Source organism: Siphateles boraxobius, unplaced genomic scaffold (genome assembly GCF_051911475.1).
Source record: "Siphateles boraxobius isolate OS27281-9 unplaced genomic scaffold, OSU_SipBor_1 25, whole genome shotgun sequence".
In the NCBI taxonomy this organism is placed as follows: Eukaryota; Metazoa; Chordata; class Actinopteri; order Cypriniformes; family Leuciscidae; genus Siphateles; species Siphateles boraxobius.
Window position 1 is genome coordinate 25700186 of NW_027508866.1, and position 22100 is coordinate 25722285.

Here is a 22100-nt window from a genome sequence, read left to right on the forward strand (position 1 = left end):
GCCGTTCTCTAGTTCTGTCGTGTCTACTGTGGTATGTGCCGTCTCCTGATTTGTTACCTGATCATCAGCTGCTTGCCCTGTCTCTGGCTGTCGGGTCCGGCTAAAGTCCAACGCTACTCATCAGCTACCCGGACTCTTCGCTGCATCCTCCAGGGGATTTCCTGAGCCTTGTGTGTAGACGCTCCGCAGTTGTCCTTATCAACTAAACTTTCTGTTTGAACTGTTTTTGCCTGTCGGCTCCTGTTTTCAGATTATTGCCAAGCAATTATTGCTTGATTATTGATTATTGCCTGAGTTATTAAAAGAGACTTTTGATCTGCCTTTGCGTTTGGGTTCTCTCTCAACATGACAAATAATAATCCAATCATAGACTCCTAAGCATTTGCCTATTTAAATCCAAACAGTGACTTTTATCTTTTGACTGGGCAATGTATTATTTACGAAGTTATTGCTATTCGATACTTCAACAATTTCCTTTATTAATAAGAACAGTAAATGATAAGCTTAAAGTATGTTTAAATGTTACAGTTAAAAGTTCAACCATATGCATACCATAGAAAAAGATCATAGTTGTAAAATTGTATGAAAAAATAGCCTGTTGTTTAGTAATTTTATCAAACAGTGATTCTTCAGTGTCCTCATGATTGAAATGAATCCAGATGACCCATGGAAAGCTGAACAGTATTACAGTTTTCAATTGGCCGCTGATTTCAGGCAGATTTGCATCAGTTTCAGCTGTCAGAGTGATTCTGCGGCCTCTGGGTCGCGAGAGGAGATGGGCTGCGTTTTCTCTGCGGAGGAATGGCTGGAAGAACTTGAATGTTGCGTAAAGGTTCTCCTGTCAGTGGAGACGGGAAGGAACCAAGCGACTGGCTTTGGGGAATGCCGGATCGGTGCAGTTTGGATGCAAACGGGGGTGGAAGTACAGCCCGACTCGCTCCTAGAGAGGATTTGGATTTCTTCACTCCCTGCGAGACCTGGTCAGGTGGTAAAGAAACTGTGGACGACATGAGGGCTGGGTTTGTTAAACCGAAGATGCGAACAATGCTCATGTTCAGCAAAAAAAACAGGAGTGTATCATATCTGATTGGTTACAATATACAGTTGTAATCGAAATTATTTAACCCCCACTGCAAATCAGGTTTATTGGCAAAATTTACAGACATTGTAAATGAGCAAATCAAACAAAAGTAATTGAAATAGCTCAATACAACAAATGTTTCAAGTGGATTCCCAAAATTCAACTGAAAATGCAACCTTTAATGACCTTCTGCAGTCTCAAAATTGATGCAACTAATCAAGGGCTTCATTTGTGTCACCAGGTGGGCTTAAGCTAGAACACACAAAATATCTGACACGCTTGACTGCATGTTAGAAATATGACATATGAAGTCAAAAGAATGGTCCAAGAGGTTAAGAGAAGATATCATTGCCCTTCACAAACAAGGAACAGGATACAAAAAGATAGCGACGACACTAAATGTTCCAAGAGTGTTGGAAGTATAGTTCGCAAGTTCAAAGTTAAAGGAACAGTGTTTACACTACCTGGACGAGGCAGAAAAAGGTAGCTATCAACGGCTGCAACCAGATTTGAGAAGGCAGGTTCAGAAAAATCCTTGAATGACTGCACAAGACTTTCAGCAAGATTGGTGGCAATAGGCACTGAGGTTTCAGCTTGCACAGTAAGGCCCATACTAAACGCATGTGGTTTCCATGGCAGAACTCCAAGACGTACACCACTACTGACCCAAAAGCACAAGAAAAGTGCTTAAATCATATAAATAAGCCACAGAAGTTTTGGGAGTCTGTTCTTTGGAGCGATGAAACAAAACTGGAACTTTTCGGCCCTCTGGATCAGCGGTATGCATGGAGGAAGAAGAATGAAGCATATGCTGAAAATAACACTGAGAGAGAGAACTCTGATTGGCTGTTCAGCTTAGTGAACGAGTCAATGCACGAGAATAATAGCAAAACGGCGAGCAAAGAAGTCAAAACGGTACAGATAGAAGGCTAATGTTACGTCATCTTACCTGAGTGTTCCTTAGTGAATATTTCAATATTAATATGAGCGGAGTGGAATAAATAAAGTGTTAAGCAGGATTGATATTCAAAACGGTAAGCACGCACTGCTTTGTTTATGGTTTGTGTATCTGCAGCCAGCAGTGTCGGTTTCCCTTTTTGAATGATGACTATAGATGGATTTATCTGCAGAAATAGAAAGTTGTCTCATTTACACGCAGGCACAGAACACACATGCTAGTTGCCAGTCGGCTGTTGTTCTCTCGGTGTGTCTAAGTGCAGCTTTTTTTCCCCGACGCGAGGCGACAATACAGTCAGCTTTCATCAGCGCTAGTTCGTCGACGCCGACTTGGTGTATTCCAGGCTTTATACCCCATAGAAAATCTCTGGTGAGATTTGAAGAAGCCGGTTTCTGCACGCAAACCCAGAATATTACTGAACTGGAGAGCAATGGGCTAAGATTCCTCAGAAACGCTGCCAGAAGCTGGTGTCTGATTATACATCTCGTTTACTGAAGGTCATAACAACAAAAGGGGTTTTTACCAAGTACTAAAAATGATTGACTCATTTTGAGACTGCAGAAGTCATTAAAAGTTGCATTTTCAGTTGAATATGGGGAAACCACTTTAAAAATTTGTTGTGTTGAGCTATTTCAATTACTTTTGTTAGACTTGTTCTTTGCAAACAGCTGAAAGTCTGTACATTTTGCCATTAAAACTGATCTGGAATGCTGATTGATATTTTCGATTACAACTGTATGTTTTTCATGCAGGGAAGATCAGGAAGTGTTTACCATTTTGTTTAAACTTCATAAAATTTGGACCATTGCAATAATTAAACAAATAGACAGCAAAAAAGAAAATACCTGGTAAATATGGAACAAATATAATCAACATAGGCTAATTAGTCTCTCTCTCAATTGTTGCGAATGTAGCCCTGTATACTGTTGCATTCTCTGCAATCTTTCTGGGTTTAAATTAAGTACTTTAGTAAGAACTAAAATGTGTTATGATGATATTTTTATATTTTTATTTCAAACATTTAGATGTTAACCAGATGTTTTACTTTCAAACCAAATTTTACTTTTTTACTTCACAAATCTTTTACATTTTTACACAGAAACTTTTTGTGTGCAATTATGCGTCTATCTACTGTAGATTTCTGAACAAACCAATAAAAATGCAATAATCTTATAATTCTGTTTTTCTTTAGCATCATGAACAGGGTAGTGCATGAACCATGAAAATATGACATTAGGACACAAAGATTAGACTTACATCTGTGAGTGCAGTGGTCAAGGATGGGAGCAAGACTGTTTCGTGTGAGAGCTGTTTCTCTAACCCTCAGAGGGAAAAGATGATTTTGAGCTGTTTAGAGGAGAAAACACACACAAAAACTGCAGAAATTCTGCAAGTGTACATTTTATAGACTAATTCACTAATTTATATCTGGGTGGTTCTTCAATCAGGGACACTTGGACAATCTTGAAAATGAAAACTTATTAAAAGAATGTTTCATTTGATCAAGCATGCACTTGTAATGCATGTCAAAATTTAAAACTGTGTGGAAATGTTAATGACATAAAAGACCACTTAAAGAGAGTTCACTTATGCTTAACACTTTTAAAAGTGCACTTTGAAATAGTCAAATTAAAAGTTTACTTTAAAGCACATTTTATTTAATTAAATATTTTTCGTGCTTTAAAGAAGTATTTTTATGTGTTTACTAACATAATGAAGCACATGTAAAGTACTTGATTATAATTTGTAGTGTGTTGTTCAGTATTACACAGTTAATATATTTTAAAATGTACTAAATTGCAACTTAAACATGTTTTAGATTACCATAAATCCTTATCAGTGCATTCATTCAGCAGTAAAGACAATATAAGTAATTATAAATTTACAGTCACACTTAAGTTGGTGAAGTTCATATATATTATGTAATAAGTACTCTTTAAAAAGTATGGGTAAGGGGCAAGGCAAGCCCAAATTCGAGAACGTCTGTCAAATGTCTAAAAACTAGGAAAAATTTGCAGCTTATAAAATGTAAATGATTTTTTTTTTTTACAAAAAACTGAAAGAGTCAAAAATGTTCACCTAATCGAAGAATCATCTAACTACCAATATGGAATACCTTACCTTGGTCATTTCTTTGTATGTATGGTGAGTGATTTGAGCACAGCACATCTAAAGGATTTGAAGTTCCCTGAAGCAGCTTATCAAGCAGTCGTTCAGATGGAGTTGAGATCCAGGCTTTGTGAGTCAGTATCTGAGTGGATTCAGCCTTCCATGCAAGTCCCACAACTTTTTCATCTTTATTTTTACCATCAAACAGGTCATGCTCGCTCTTGCTCTTCTGTGACCTGTGCGCTAAATGTCCTACCACGTGACCTCCGCCGGTCCTGTGGGCCAAAGCCTGAGAGTCTGCCAGCAAAGACTTACCGAGAGTGATTGGAGGAAGACTCTGTGTGCGTATAGGTGGGAGACTTAGGAAGTCTTTGCTGGATGTGTCCTCAATGAGGTGGGCTTTCTCAGACTCATTATTTCGCTTTCTGACAGTAGAGCTGTTTTCACTCTCATCTCTGGCTAACGGTTCAACAACACAATCGAACATTGTAATGATGTCGTCCACCTCAGACGTCTCTTCTTTGAGCTGGCATTCTTGACTCAAGTCTATCTGCTGAGAAGGATGCAGTTCTTTCTTCTTCTTGCAGAAGATGTGATTTAGCATGCGAAATTTCCCCTCCTTGCGCATAGAAGAGTCACTGTTTTGGGCATGCAGTGGCCTGCTTGAGTCCGACCTGTGAAAAATATGGCCATCTTTAGTTTAGTTTATAAATACTTATGAAACTCTTCCTGCATTTTACATCTGAATGATACAAGAACAAAGGTTTGCAGTGTGTGTGTTCACTATTCACTACTCGTGTGTGCACTAACTTGGATGGGTTTAAAACAGAGGACTAATTGCCTTCACATGTCACTTTTAGTTGTATTTTATGCTACATATTTCATGAGAAACAAACAAACAAAAAAGTGTTGACTGTACTATATCATTAAACTGAGAAGGAAGCATTTCTTGCAAACATGCTTGAACTCACATTTTTAATAAAGTATCAGTGAAATGATGACCTACTGATTTAAATCATTTTCCCTCAAGAGGCAATCAGGGCATATCAGTACATCGATGACCACTTTTCTATCATATATTTAAGCATCATTAAACACTGATCAGCCACAACATTAAATCCACCTGTGTAATATTGTGTAAGAGCTCTGATGTGTCGAGACATGGACTCCTTTAACTCCTGCAAGCTGCGAGGTGGATTCTCCATGGATCGGATTTATGGATTCAGAAAATACCCAAGCGGATTGAGATCTGGGGAATTTGGAGGCCAAGGCAACACCTTGAACTCTTTGTCATGTTCCTCATATTTTTATCCTTATCCTGCTAAAAGAGGCCACAGTCATCAGGTAACACCATTCCCATGAAGGGGTGTACGTGCATCTCTTCCCCAGGTAAAATGTGTACACACCTGGCCATCCACTTGATCTAAAAGAAAACGTCATCAGACCAGGTAACCTTCTTCAGTTGCTCCATGGTCCAGTTCTGGCGCTCACATGCCCATTGTAGGTGCTTTCGGCAGTGGACAGGGTTCAACATGACACTGTCTGTGTGTTCTGACACCTTTCTATCATTGGCAGCATTACGTTTTTCAGCATTTTCATTTGGGCAACAGTAACTATTCTGTATGATAGGACCAGATGGACTAGCTGTTGCTCCACACGTGCATAAATAAGCCTTGAGCAGCCATGACCAGTTGCCTTTCCTTCCACCACTTTTAGTAAGTACTACTAACCATTTCATACCGGCCACTCTGCGGTATACGACAAGGAATTTTATTGACGCATCATGGGTTAAGGAAAGGGGGTTTCCGCTTCAAGCTTTGACTGCCCCACTTACAGCTCATGCACTAAATGCTCATCCATTGGCCAGTGTCTCACAGGTCGCTGCTTCAGTGAGTCTCACAAATGCCAACCACACTGAGGAACTGGTGTTTCATGTGTTGGACTCTACATTCACTTCTATAGTTGAAGGCAATCCTTGGCTATCCCTCCATAACCCCCACATCAACTGGGCAAAGAATTTAGTCAACAATTTCCCATCTTTAGTCTCAGGTAGCCATCATTATCCATTAGTCATCTTCTCTGGTGGGGGCGGGTTTCTTTTTTGTGAAAAGAAGGGCGGCCCTGAGCTGATTATTGGGGACTCAATGACAATGGAGGACTGAACCATTAAAAACAGGTACCCTACCTCTTATGTCATCAGCCTTCAAGATCTTGCAATGGGCAAGGTAATTCATGAAACTGCACTTTCACAATGCTTACGATCTGGTCTTGATTACAGAGGGCAAAAATTGGAATATTGTATTTAACACCTGCACAGGGATTTTGAATATGGCTTTGGCTTTGATAACTTTGGTTTCACTTTATGTTGATGGTCCCTTTAGAATATTCTGTTGACTATAAGTAACTTTTCAACTACATGTCAACTAACTCTCATTCGAGTGTTAGTATTTCCCTTTCAGTCGCTCACTTTTGACGTGACGACGTAATTGGGATCACTTCAGGGAGCCCTATCAACTTCGAGTGTCTACAGAACGAGCCAATGAACGTTGACGTGCGTGAAAAGCAGTGAAAATCGTGCCCCGCCCTGCAGCACGGGTATAAACAGGAAGCGGGCGCACGCACTCATTGTCTTTCGTTCCAGAGCCAAGCTTTCGTTTCGACTCTGAGTTTCTGTAGACTGCTGCAACGTTGAAGACTGCTTCAAAAGGAAAATACAGCTCACAACTGCTGTTTTCACACCATTGTTTGTGTGTGTCTGTGTCGGTCTCGGTGGGCGTTCCACTTTGAGTGTGTACCCCGATTACACCGCGACTATCCCTGGGTGCTTCAGCACTGAGAGAGTTATTTTTTTCTTTTCTATATTTTTTGTTTTCAACTAAAAGAGCAACACAAGTGTGACCCTGCGTCCTTTTCAGGATGTCATTCCGCTTGTGCTTTTCTGGATGGGGTCGTTCCCTGGTGCCAGCAGACGGCCACAATTGTTGCCTCTTGTGTTTGGGCGTTCAGCACGCTGAGGCAGGTTTTGTGAATAGCTCATGTTCTTACTGCGGGAATATGACTATGGCAGCGCTAAGATCAAGACTCGCTTATCTCAAGGGAGGTGCAGTCCCCTCGCCAATGCCCAGATCTAGTGTTTATTCTGGATCTCAGAATAAACCTACTTTTGCGCATGGTCAGGGTGATATGAGGATAACCGTGAGGGCTTCCCCGCCGAGGCAATCTCCGCTGGCCCCTCACGCCTGCACTCCGGCCAGTCCATATGTGTATTCTCCACATGTTACCTCCCTTCGGGCAGGATGTGGCTTCCGCAGCGTCCCTCTTCCCTGGAAAGGCACGCTTTCCCAGTGTTATCCAAGAGTTCCACTGTGTGGGGTATAACGGAACAGTAGTGAACTACCTCTACGCAGGTCTTCCGCACCAGCCAGATGGGGGTCATGAGAGTCTTCCGTAGGGCGCTGGATGTGGCAGCAACCGCGGCGTTTTCCATGGGATCCCAATTACGTCGTCACGTCACGTCGAACGTGAGCGACTGAAAGGGAACGTTTTGGTTACTAATGTAACCCTCGTTCTCTGAAGGAGGGAACGGGAGACGTGACTTCCGCCGCCATGGTTGCTGACCATCGCTGTACAGCCGTCACAATCTCGGCTCCTCAGCGAAAAACAATGAGTGCGTGCGCCCGCTTCCTATTTATACCCGCGCAGCGGGGCGGGGCTTGTGACACTTTTCACGCACGCCAACGTTCATTGGCTCGTTCTGTAGACACTCGAAGTTGATAGGACTCCCTGAAGTGATCCCAATTACGTTGTCACGTCGACGTCACATCTCCCGTTCCCTCCTTCAGGGAACGAGGGTTACATTAGTAACCGAGACGACTGTCTGCTTAATATCTGCTAACACTTTATTTTGATGCTCCTCAACAGACATCAGTAACTTTGCAAGAACATGTCAACTTATTCTAACCCTAACAGTCTACTAATACTCTGAGAGTTAGTAGACATGTAGTAAACAGAATGTGTTAAAGGGACCATCAAAATAAAGTGAAACCATAACTTTTATCGTCGCTTTATTAGAAATGATAACCACCAGTTTCCTTTCAGTGGTCTTAAGGCACATTTATATTTACATCCCGTCTTGAAGACTACCGAGTCTGTAAGGCAGTTCATTGTAAAAGTGGATGCGTTAGAGGTAGGAGTTGGGCTGGTTTTCTGCCAGAGGTTCCTTGAGGATGGTAAGGTCACCGATGCCCCTACTTTTCCCAATGCTTGTCTCCCCACTAAGGCTGTCAAATATACATTCAAAATTTGAATATTAGTTGAATAATTTTTTTTTTAAAATTCACATTTTTGATGTTTCAAGAGGCACGAGACATGATGATGACGTAACAAAAAACGCTCAGCACTCACTGCAGATCAACTTGAGTGTCAGGTGTTTTTGATGAACAATATGTAGATGTAGTGAGTGGAAGTGGATTGTTTCTGAATGGCAGTTTGCTATTTTGTGTCCATGTAGTACATTACGCTGTCTGTTGAATTGTATTTTCTCAGGTTACTGATTTACACAGTTTTATGCACTTTCGTTACCTAATTTTCCTTGCATGCACATTAAGGAAATTACATTTTATTTAAGAACAATTGTTTGCAAGGTTAATGCACTTTTAAAAGTGAATGTCATTTCATTTCAATAAAAGAAGCAATTCTTTATTTGGTTTATATTTGCTTATTGTGCTCGCTTGCGTCCTCTTGTGGGCATATTAAGTATTATACTAACATTAAGTATTGCCTTTAGAATTCGAGTATAATTCAGATTTTGCTAATATTTAAGAAAGAAATTCAAATTTAGCTTTTCAGTCATTTTTACAGCCCCACCCCCCACAGAACGTAAATGCAGTGTAGGCAGAGGGAGTTTTTGGCTGGCTCCGGGGGAGTGGCGCCACTAGTTGGAAAGGTCTGTGGTCCCAACTGTGGTGTGGACCAATCACAGGAACCTCTAATACATCAGTTCAGCCAAAAGACTAAATTTGAGGCAGGATTGATGGGCTTTTCTTTGGGCACTTTGACTTGTGTAGTCTTATCGTCCGGCTGATACCATTTTGCCTTGTGTGGTGGGAGCTGTTCTCTGTCCCGCCCTGCTCTCGCTCTCCAGCTCTGCCCGGTATTCAGAGTGCTCTCCCTGGTTATGACACACTGCCATTCTCTTGATGTGACTTGATGTCTTAATGGATTATTCTCTTGGCTCTCGACCCTCAGTTGTTTCTCAGAATACCATTCCTCTCAGCCAACCTCTGGCTTTGTTTCGGTCTCTATGAGTGGGGATCTGCCTTCTGTACACTTTTGCCTAACTTTTCAATAAACTATTGGGGGAAGTTTTGCTAAATAGTTTCACCATCACATCAGTGTGAAACTGCAGCGGTTATTGATGCTAATGGGGGGGGGGGGCAGTTATTGACACTATAAGGGGGCATTGCTTCCTTTAAAAAGTCACAGATATGCCATTATGTACTCAACAAATTTTTTTTGGATTGCCAACTAAATTTGAACAAAAAACTAAATCACAAACCTGTTTTCAGTGGAGAGGAGTTTGATGCATGCAGTATGACCACAGTACATGGCATATGTGAGTGGCGTATTCTCGTTAATATCTCGAGGGTTGGGCTCCACTCCCAGCTCCAACAACACCTGCACACAGTCATCTTTACCTGCTGCGGCGGCCCAGTGGAGAGGGGTCCTGACACAAACACAGAAATCACGCTGTATAATAATACAGAACATGGGCATGTTGAGAACATGATTATAACATGATAATACAAAACATGGGCATGTTGTACTTATCATAACATCATTATGATAAGTACACTCAGGAACTGCAGCTGTTATCCATCAGTAATGTGCTCTAAAAGTGAAGTATTATCAACTTAGTATACTGTAAGTAACTTTGATAACAGTGTTCAGATGTAAAAATAACCATGCTTACTAATTTTTAGGTTCATTTTAAAAGGCTCCAATAATTAGATTCCTTTAGTGTGTAATGTTGCGTTTTGAGCAGGAAAAAGCTCTGCAAAGTTCAAAAGCACAAAGTCCCTCCCGCGGGAGTTATTCTGTATATCAGTAACTGTTTCTGAACTCCCTGAAACGCCTCCATTGTAGTCTTGAGTTTTCGTCCGGAAACGAACACGTCACAATATTCCTCATTTAAATTATTCCGGCCCAAGGCATAAAAGAATAAAGGGGCGGGGCCTGTTTGAGTGAGTTAGTAGTGTGTTGAAACTGGCGGTTATGGTAAGGGACGGGACATTTCCCAAACACACTCGAAGCTCTTGACCAATCACAACACACTGCTCCAGCCGACCAATCAGAGCACAGTGTGCTTTTCATAGAGACAAGTACTAAGTAGGTGTGTGTTTCCCGAAAGCATCTTTAGCCAATCGAAATTGCTGATGAGTTGTAGAGGAAAATATCTAACTGAAAATGAGAATATGTAGGGGAATATGCAAACCTATGCCGACTGAAATAGAGTGTCTTTGCTGTGGCGAGTGGGAGGTACTGCCATCGATGACCAGGCTCAACATGTCAGATCAGATCAAGATGAGCGTGCCCGAAGTTGTGTCACAGCTAACGTTACCTAACTTGCATGATATCTCTGCGCCCAAGTAGCAGAGCTTCGTCTGTGCTTCACCCCAATATAGTCCCAAGTCAATATATGCCTAGGAAATCGCCTAGTCTTAAATATTGCTATTTGTATTTGTTGTGAATATGCAGGCTACAAGAATTAATTAGGTTTTTACTTTTTATTTTTTTGGATCACTTTTACTCATGACATGCTATCCGGCAACAAAGGATTCCATTCATTATGCTAAGCTAAGCTAGCGGCGGCGCTGCCAGACTAAGAAAATGCATGCACTGAGACAAAAATGCGTTTGCCCACCTATCTAAATGTAGGGGAGACGGTGAATAACCCCTATTTCAAAAAACGGTGGTGTGTTCCCTAAAGAATTTTGACATTTTAATCAAATTTCTGCTACAATGCCTCAATGGTGATACTATAGTTTCATTCTGCCCCATCACAAATAAAAGCGAATGGATGTCCTCCAAACCAATGGCAAAAAATCTCTGTTAAACACTGCTGCTAGCAAAACCAAGTTTTGTCTTAGTTGTTCCTATGGTAAGCAAGATAGCACTTGAACGCAGACATGCCTAAAAACTAATGTGACTCTCCACTCAGATATCACAGAACATGTTTACTGTACCGTTCATCCACGTCTAAAGCTTGCAAGTTGGTCTCAGGAATTCGAGACAGTTCATAGATGATGTCGCTGAATCCTGCAGCGGCGGCGATGTGAACGCAGGTCTTCCCATTCTCGTCATCATAATTGATCACAGAGGAGCCCAGATTATGGTCAAGAATGAGGGAACACATTAACTGGCTGCCACTCTGCCACATAGTTATAAAACAATGAGACATACAAATTAATAATCAACTTGCACATAATAATTTGTACAAATAAAACATTGTTTACAATGAATTTTTAAGACATAAATAGTATTAAATTGCATGATGAAACAAATTTTTCTACCTTACAAGGATATAAAATTTCTGATATTACAATTATAAATATAATTATGTATAAATATAGATCTCAGTACATTATTTATAACATAGAGTATGAATTAGTTTGCTATAATATACCATTAGAATGTTATGTTTATGATTTGTACCTGCACAGCCCAGTGGAGCGCTGTTTTAAAGTCTTTGTCCACGAGTGTCGGGTCGGCTCCTTTCTGCAGCAGGGCCTGCACATGCTCAGGGCGGTTGTGGAAAGAAGCCCAGTGAAGAGCTGTCATTCCCTGCCAAACAACATTCAGAGCATTACACGGTTTACACAAGTGCTCATGGCCGTTCATTTATAATAGCAAATGGAGCATCAGTAGTTCAAAATTAATCTGATCAGATTGGATCAAATATTGAAAATTCTGCATTCTGAAAATCAGATTAGATCACAAAATCCAATCTTGGTTTTGATCTGGATCAAATCATCAGTTTGTGTTGTTCAAAACTTTTTAGTAAGATCGGGATCCCTTTGATCCAAACAACAACAACAACAACAACAACAACAACAACAACAACAACAACAACAACAACAACAACAGGATTATACTGATCCCAGCAGAAGGGTGGATTTTAGGAACTAAATTTAATAAAACTTCAAAACTGGAAAAATTTTTTTTACAACATTTGTATCATGTAATATATATATATATATATATATATATATATATATATATATATATATACACACACACACACACATTGTTTTATTTTGCTCTTGATTATTTTAACTGTTGAAGTAATAAATTATAAGTAGACATTAGGCTACATATTAAGCCTTTCAGTAGCCTAACTGTAAAGTAAACAAAGAGTTGGCACCATAAATAATGGTCCTTATAAATTATTATAAATAATAATCCCCCAAATGCTATAAATATCAAGCAAAAATATTATATTTAATTTAAAGTGTTTTTTTCCATTACTTTTCTGAAAAGCATTGAAATATGTGTATCTGGATCTAGGTGATCCAATCCAATTTTGCTTTGAAAAACCGGTACAAAAGTAAAATAGATTATCTGACCCTGGATAGCAAAATTTCCAAATCCAGATCATTCTGATCCAGATTAAACTTTTTGAACAACTGGGCCCAAATGACAATGAAAAAAATGTCCTAGTACAAACCGCAAAAATACAACAACCCTTCTGTTATCTAAAGGCCAAAATGACAGTACAGCATGATACAATGATGACCATGCTTTTTACAAATATATGAAAGTGTATGAAAACTTATAAGTGTGAAAGCAAGCTTTTTTTTTGCTGCAAAGGTGACTCTCATCAAATCCCGGCAATATGCAACCAGGTCATCAATATTTGTCACCCTACAATCAAAATAAAGAAATAGAAGCCTATTATAGATGTTAAGCTTTTTTGCCTTTATGAAAATAAAGGCAAATTAAGCATGTTTTCCATGAACACACCTATTCCAGAGTGTTTGGGAAATGTCCCACCCCTTACCATAACCGCCGGTTTCAACAAACGACTTACTTACCGATCGTTGTATGACATCAAAGTACCACGAGAGGGATTGGAAAGCATACAGAGCTGTCTGTTCTCTAAATGCTCTTGCGGTACTTTAATATCATACACCAATCGGTCTGAACAACGCTTCAGCCAATATGTTGTCTTTAAAAAGAGATCAAACTCGAAAGCCCAAAGTGTACTTCACCGGTGTGACAGTTTAAGTTGGAAATTTAATTTGCAGGTCCATGCTCAAAAAGTGGTTATAAATGGTGTATAACTACTGCATAGATATCATTTAGTACCATAAAATCCCCTAAAAATACCAAATATTAAATTAAAAAACATTATTGAACTAAAATATATTACATTCATTTCTTTGAAATAAAAAAAGAATTCAGCCATTTTTGACTGCAACGATTGGGACACCAGAGGGTAGTTACTGTTGCTACGCCTGTCAAGCTTTTGCGCCTGCACGTCTATTACAGTTTGTATGCACCGGTGTCAGACATTCCCAATGAGATAATTAGTAATTTTTGGCGAACATGTGAAATATCTGAGAGAGCAAGACAAAAGGGACTGCAGTATGCATTCGAGGGATATATCCACGACATAATATGCAACCGATTAGCGAATAATTTCATAAAAATTGAAGCTTAAGCCTATAGTCCCAGCGCAAGCAGCAGCCGCCCACTGACCATTCAAATGGGAAACACACAAATTGAGGAACAGCTACAGTTTGTTCGTGCACGGCAAGGTAAGTGAAATGTGAAAATAATCTAATAATTATAAATCAAACAGTTTATCCATAAATTTTGTGGAATAACACGAACACCGGGAGAGCAGCGATCGGATTTGGTTAAAGTTACTCAGTCAGGGGTAGTAGGCCGTCGATTAACAAAATGCTGAAATATATTTTAAAGTATGTCAGTGAGCCTCCGCCTTGTCTTTAATCGTCTTATTTTACGTGAAAATATATGCATTATGAACAAAGAACGGTCATTATTTCCAACTTCCAAGCAATAACGTTAGGTGTTTTTGTTAATCCTGTGGACATTTAGATGTGAATGGGGTCTCCCACACTGCTTGATCCATGCCCATCATTTCTCCCCTTGGCTTTTAGATTTTCGGGAAGGAAAAAAATTCCACTCCCCTGTCCAAACTTTTCGGATACCAGGTATCAGATTTGCACAATCCATACGCACAACGCTTCGGCATGTTTCCCTTGCTCGAAAGCTTGCCAGACCTCCCGCGCCTAGTTACGGTTGCTAACACACGATTGGTCAGTGGCGATTTTCGGGCGTGGCTTAGCGAAGGGTCAATTATGTTAAAAAAATGTAATCTCTTTAACACTAAGTGGTATTTTTATTTCATTAAAGTATATTACCTGCAATTAGTTTTTTAATATAATTTTTTAAGATTTGAAGTACACTACAAGTGCTGTGACAGACTCACCTCATTGTCTTGATGATTGATTTCACACAGTGTTGACTGCTGTAGCAGCACAGCCATGAGCCTTCAGCAAACAAACAAACAAAGCATGTTTATAACCCCATAAATGCTGCATACACCATTTTAATTCCATCATAGAATGCAAACCAGATAATCAATGGAAAAAAAAAATATTTTTTAAGTCAGGAAATGATTTGGATGGTGGTTGGGAGGGGTTGAAAATTAAAACTGATTAGTGACATCAGCAGAAATCGAGCATTCATTTCAGAGGCAGAGCACATTATTCTCACGATGAGTGAGAAACTACATGAGTTTAAAATACAAAAAACGATGTGTGACGCAGAAAGAACGATAATTAAAACTATAAACAGAACATGACAGTGAACCTAAACACAAGATGATCATAACAATTATTATTATTTTGAAGAAAAATAAAATTTTCCACCTTTTCTTAAGAATAACGTGCACTGATGAACGTGCACTGATGAATGTACATTAAGAAAATCGATTTTTGGTTTCATGTTCACTTTAACAACATATCTTATCTAACATATCTAATTTATTATTTCCAGTATGTTATCTACTGATGGATGTTTATAACAAGAACATAATAAAAAAGAGGTTTTAGTGTAAAAATCCAAATTTTCTGTTGGCTGATATTTGATTTTCTCCGGTTTTCTAATTACCATCTCTTCATCTTGTCAAATGCACTGCAAGGAATTTTACTGTACTACTCGCTACCACTTTTTTCATTAACCTATTTGCGATAACAACTTCTATTTATTTCCTTGTTACCTGAAGTCAGTTTCAGCAGTAGCAGCATGAATTGGCAACCGTCCGTTCTTATCGGGAATGTTCTGCTTTGCCCCGTTTCGAAGCAAACACACACAGCCTTCCAGCCAACCCTGCAGAAGTTAAAAACCACCACAGCAGATTACAGTAAAAGTCATACACAACAATAAGCAACTTTGTACATGACAGCTCATAAACATGCTGAAGAATCACAACTCACTGACAACAGCGTACACAAACAAGGCAGAAATGTGCATTTTTAAAGAGGTTTTTTTTTCCATGTTCATCTTTCTTTAGTCTGTGTAATGTTGCTGTTTGAGCATGAAAAAGTCCCTCCAGCGGGAGTTATTCTCTATATCAGTGTCACTGTTTCTGAACTCCAACGGTTCATTGTAGTCTTGAGTTTTCTTCTGGGAACGAACACATCACAATATTCCTCATTTAAATAATTCATACGCCGAATAAAGGGGCGGGGCCTGGTTGAGTGACTTAGTAGTGTGTTGAAACTGCCGGTTATGGTAAGGGGTGGGACATTTCCCAAACACACTCGAAGTGCTCGTCCAATCACAACACACTGATCCAGGCGACCAATCAGAGCACAGTGTGCTTTTCAGAAGGAGGGGCTTCATAGAGACAGGAACTAAACAGGAGTGTGTTTCCCGTACAATGACGTTACTCCCTGCTTAATTACCATAGTACGAAGGATCGTTGAAGAAATCACTAGAAGGACGCGACTGTTTCCTGAAACTGTATTGTCGCAAATTTGTCGTTCAAGTAATAATGTCTTTTAAAGTCCACCTGTGGTGAAAATCAAGGTTTTAATGTCGTTATTATGTCTGTGTGGTGTTTTTAATATGCTTTAAGACAAGCCATGTGAAAATTCATAAGTCAACACCATTGCTGAGTTTTTCTGCTTAAAACTGCAGTGAACCAAAGACAGTCTCAAAAACACATTTTGAAATCGCTGGTGTTTCTGACGTCACAAACTACCTCGTAACCAATCAGATCAACATGTGATCGTCAACGAGTGGATCTCTGAGCTGTGTGAGTGAGTGGAGACGGGGCTCATTTGCATATTCATAGAACCGCGTATACTAAATAAGGCAAGGGTGTCGAGTTACATTCAAGATATTTTAAGACATGAAGACATTTATTTTTTCAAGGAAAAATATGTCATTTTGGTGATCAAAGATGAGCTTTAAGGGATACAATTATTGGCTACAGGGGGATTTTAATTAATCCGTTTCAGATTAAATTAATACTATATTTTTGCTTTTTTTGCGATGCTGCTTGTGAATATTCGTTAGAACTATAGTTTCGGGAAACACAGACTCGTTGAACTATGCTGATAACGATATTTGGCTAACAACGCTTTCGGGAAACACATTCCAGAGTGCTACTGACAGACTGGGAAGAGAGGAGCTGCAACAATGTCAGCCATGGGGAAAATTATGTGTTTTTTGAACATTCAAGCATGAAAACATATTTTAGTAGAGCCTGAAAACAAAACTTTGTAAAAGGGCATAATATGGCCTCTTTAAAGGAAGTGGATCCTGAGAGTGTTTTCGTACAAGGTATGTGGCTAGAGAGAGGGAGGTCCGTCCACAGGCGTCTTGTGTATTGATAGAAGCTCCCATCTTCAGCAGCAGTTTGACCGTATCCACCTGTCTCCCAGACACAGCATGCATCAGCGGCGTGGAGCCTGTCGTCAACACACACGCAGTCAGAAACACAGACCTGAACAGCAATTCTCATTAAAACTTCAATGTAGGTTAGCTCTACTTTAATCTGTTTATGATGATGGATTATTTCGGTCTCAGAAATATTTGTGATTAATTGTATGACAATGATCAGAGGTTTTCAAATTCTGAGTGATGAATGCTCTCATGAAATATTTTTTCCTAATTATGGTTGTGGGTGGCTGCCAGCTGGTGGTTGCTTGGCACAGCAAAACATCCCACCCTCAATCACGTATAGAGGTTTCGAAATATTGCACAAATGTAAAGCACAGCTCTCCTCAACATTCTGCATAATTTGATGTATCTCATGTGAGCAGCATTAACAAATTATGCGTCAAAGTTAAATACTATAATATAATATAATATAATATAATATAATATAATATAATATAATATAATATAATATAATATAATATAATAAGGCTGAGGGGTTTGTTCAGATTGGTTACCCTAACTATGAGCAACATGATAGTTTTCATACACCACTAATAAAACAATCACGATGGTCAACTTGCATCTGAAATACCACAGCCTTTAGTTTCAGGACAGTGGTGTATCAACACTTGCGAAAAAAAGTACACTTTATCATACCTTTAAAAGAGAACTTATTACTGTAATAATAAACTTTAAAATATATACAGTACTTAACTGCAAACAGAATGTGATGTTTTCGGACACAACTGCATGATGGAATTGTAATTAAATGAAAATGTATTATAGTTTACATTTATATTAAACTAACTTAAGAGTGCTTTTTTGACCTGCTTACGAAGGACTGAGTACATATTCATTTAATTTCATAATTACTTCTCTGTCATTTCTTTTGAAAATATTTTTGTAATTGTATATTTGCAGTTTAGTAGATTTAAAATATATTAACTTAAAATGTAATATTGGATAACATTGTTAAATTATAATGACTGTGTGTATACAACCCCCTTAAAATGGTAAAAATCCACAGACTCATCTTTTTTAATCCCTATTAATCATGCAGTGGCTCAGAATAAAGCCGTTCGCAGATTCTATCTTTTGTGACGTCACATTGCTCAGGCTCCGCCCACAACTGCTGACGGACTCTGCCCTATTAGCATAAACCCGCCCTCAGTGAGCTGAACACAGTCCATGTTTATCTCCTCGCCAGCATTTAACAGCAGCATTCACCTAAGAAATATAGTCTTATTAAAGCTACTAAAGTTATTCAGTCAAGAGCAGTGAGTGATTTTCTGTTTTTCTTTTGTTGTTTGATTCATATAAACAGCATAATAGCAGTAGATACTGTATATTTCACTTAAATACACAGATCTAATATACACATGCGATTTCTGTACATTGTGCTGTTTACGTTCACAGACATAACTGACTGTTTATGTGTACTTTGTGTGTTTTTGACACATCCTTGTGAGTATTTGATAGTTTAAGTACAACATTGATTTAGTTTAACTTAGTTTAATACTGACGGGACGCTCCGTCTGACATCCAGCTCTCTGTGCTCGTGCTTCAGATGTGTGCACTCAGAAAACCATGTATCAGAAGTTTAGACTGATATGCCTTTAAAACGCAATCAAATAATACATTTTCATGACGATGAAGAACTGCAATGTCACGTAAGCGTGACCATGATAGAGATGATAATCAAAACCAAACAGATGTTTTAGTTTTTGGCAGAGAATAAAGGCTCAGCCCTCTTCTGGAAAAGGGGGCGGGGAGCAGCAGCTCATTTGCATTTAAAGATACATGCACGAAAACAGCATGTTTTTGCATCCACTCAAAAATGGGCATTTACAACATGGTATAATAAATGATCTGTAGGGTATTTTGAGCTGAAACTTCACAGACACATTCTGCGGACACCTGAGACTTATATTACATCTTGTCAAAAGGGGCATAATAGGTCATCTTTAAGTACACTTAAGTGGCCTTTTATGTCAATAATATACATATGTATTACAATTAAGTGTGCATCTTTTCACAAGGGTAGAACTAATATGAAAGTTATCTTGAGTATATGACAGAAGTGCAGTGTGTGGTGTGAGAGAACACCTTCCCCATCGCAGCACTCGAGGATGGAGGGGTCTTCTCGGATGGTGGCGGTCAGCGTGTTGACGTCTCCGTTCGCTGCCGCCTGGTACACCACATTCAGATCAACCTCCTCCGCAGCTTCTGAGGGAAACGGATCAAACGGATCACTCAACAACATCTGTTGGGTGTAAATAAAATGTGGTGTACTGACACATTTGTGCTTGAACATTTCAGGACTGAGTTACAGAAGAATAAGGGGAAGTTGTCACAGCTTCAGATTAATCAACGTACGCTACAATTATATTTCCACTCCTAATAAATCAACAGGTTGAGAGAAGCGGGTGTTTGACGCTATGGGCTTTCCTATTGAAAAGAATTTAGATCTCTCAGATGTTTCTTCTAAAAAACAATTAGATTAAATAGACTGGAGATTTTTTTCCATTTTCCTGCCATCAAAAGTGAGAAATCTCAATATGAATTGAAACGTTTCTCTCCAAATTCTTCCCAAATAAAATGTTATTTATTAAGCTTTTATATCTCTCTTGTTGTCAACAACTGGAAAATTAATGAACTCCTAAGGAGATATGGAGACAACGTTGATGAAATATACTGAGAAATCATTACGGCTTTAACGAGCACTGAGAAATTCAATCATGTTCCTTTGAGCTTATATACGTATTGTCTAGGGAGCTTGTTGGTTATATTGCTAAGGAGGATGCGCTGACAGAGACCCCGTCAGATTACAACAGAAAACCCTGGGGTTTCTCATGAAGCTTTTGGATGTTGACCCTCGCCCTCATGTTCTACTTATCAACATAATCATAGTCGCTCGTATTCTTCATTCTAGTGGGTTATACCTACACACAAACAGATGGCAAGACAAACAAAAGATGGGCTACGGCAAACCCCGCTGATAAGCATTACCATGGCAACACCTTCTTGTTATCAGCTCGCGTGTGTGTGTGTGTGTGTGTGTGTGTGTGCAGTGATTTACCTTTGTGCTGCTCAAATACGGATGAGGTGTTGAACTCCATAATCAAAAGCAGCTTTCAGAGAAATCCCTCCAGTGTCCACGACATGATGATGTCCCTCGGCTCCTGATTCCAGCACTGTCCGCTTACACACACACACCTCGACTCGACCCGCTCGCGTGTTGAACCGCGACGCGACAGCACGGACGCGTAGAAGACGCTGCGGGGACGCGAGAGCGCGTCTTCGGGTGTCGCAGATGCGCGAGCAGCGGCTCCGTTTGATTTTGCGTGATGTGATGATGGGGGAACACACTGAGCATGTGCAGAAGCCTGCTGGCATCACTAGTGTATGGCCCGTGTGTGTGTGTGTGTGTGTGTGTGTGTGTGTGTGTGTGTGTGTGTGTGTGTGTGTGTGTGTGTGATCACTTCACAACACGCTGTAGAGACAGCAGTTTTTAGTTTATTTTAAAGAGTAGTGTATCCAAAAATGAAAACTCTGTCATTAATTACTCTCGTAATGTTGTTCCGTAAGACTTTCATTCATCCTCGGAACACAAATGAAGATATTTTTAATTAAATCTGAGAGCTTTCTCCCTCCATTGACAGTTACGCAACTACCACTTTCAAGGCCCAGAAAGGTAGTAAACACATCATTAAAGTAATCAATTGGACTCCATGTTTACAAAATATTAACATCCCAACGCGCGGTCACGCTGTTTTCGTGTCATCACAGCACGCATGAGCCCTGCTCTAGTGAATGGGCATTGGAGACTGATATTTTGTAAATAAAGTGGTAATATGTTTGTTTCTTTGTTGCACAAATAAAGCACTTACGACGCTTCATAAATAGAGGTTAAACACCTGTGGATTACTTTAAGTATTTACCTGTCTGGGGCTTGAAAGTGGTAGTTGCGTAGACTGTCAATGGAGGAACAGAAAGCTCTCAGATTTCATTAAAAAGATCTTCACTTGTGTTCTGCCGATGAATGAAGGTCTTACGGGTTTGGAACGACATGAGGGTGAGTAATTAATGACAGAATTGTCATTTTTGGGTGAACTAACCCTTTACCAGCGCAACCCAGATGAACTTAAGCAAGTTCCAGGAGACTAAAGTATTAATCAACAACTTTTTATTATATGCTCATCATCATTTTTGACATTCTTCTTTTCTATTCTGTTGTTCTATATTCTATTCTATATTATTTTATTATGTTTTATTATGTATCTATTCTATTGTGTCATTATAGTAATTTCATGAATTGTCAGGTTTTAATGTCAAGATTAAGCCTGTTACGATCTTGTCAAAACAGAATCACCAGCACCAGTCCTTCACACATATTTTCATTTCATTCACATGTATCATGGAGCCGGTCACCATGGGAACCCTCGAGGACATCATGAGAGGCAGTCATTGAGCAGCAGTGAGTCCATGTCCTCACATACTGATTCCAGAGATAAACTCAAATATCTCACGACCTCCACATCACAGTTCTCTGTAGGAATCAGTCACATGTAGAATAAAGCCCGTTTTTGACAGGGTTCCAATTCAATCTACAGGTCCTTATCAAAAAATTAGCATATTGTGATAAAGTTCATTATTTTCCATAATGTAATGATAAAAATTAAACTTTCATATATTTTAGATTCATTGCACACCAACTGAAATATTTCAGGTCTTTTATTGTTTTAATACTGATGATTTTGGTATACAGCTCATGAAAACCCAAAATTCCTATCTCAAAAAATTTGCATATCATGAAAAGTGTCTCTAAACGAGCTATTAACCTAATCATCTGAATCAACTAATTAACTCTAAACACCTGCAAAAGATTCCTGAGGGTTTTAAAAACTCAAAGCCTGTTTCATTACTCAAAACCGCAATCATGGGTAAGACTGCCGACCTGACTGCTGTCCAGAA

The 22100-nt window shown here is 39.3% G+C and overlaps 1 protein-coding gene across 3 annotated transcripts; it reads right to left on the bottom strand.

The window, feature by feature from the left end:
* Positions 1-461: 461 nt before the first annotated feature.
* On the bottom strand, positions 462-20502 carry ankrd55 (ankyrin repeat domain 55). Of its 3 annotated transcripts, none has more exons than XM_077243307.1 (11): positions 20206-20502; positions 19233-19352; positions 17025-17155; positions 15457-15566; positions 14665-14725; positions 11862-11990; positions 11393-11577; positions 9706-9873; positions 4161-4822; positions 3297-3386; positions 462-997 (listed from the first exon to the last, which is right to left on the bottom strand). In XM_077243307.1, the coding sequence occupies exons 1-11, from the start codon at positions 20243-20245 to the stop codon at positions 732-734; spliced, it is 1962 nt and encodes a 653-aa protein (XP_077099422.1). In that variant the 5' UTR covers positions 20246-20502; the 3' UTR covers positions 462-731. The 3 variants fall into 3 exon arrangements, with proteins under 3 accessions (XP_077099422.1, XP_077099424.1, XP_077099423.1); XM_077243309.1 differs by having other exon boundaries at positions 19233-19349; positions 20206-20379; XM_077243308.1 differs by having other exon boundaries at positions 19233-19389; positions 20206-20342.
* Between the last annotated feature and the right edge of the window lie 1598 nt (positions 20503-22100).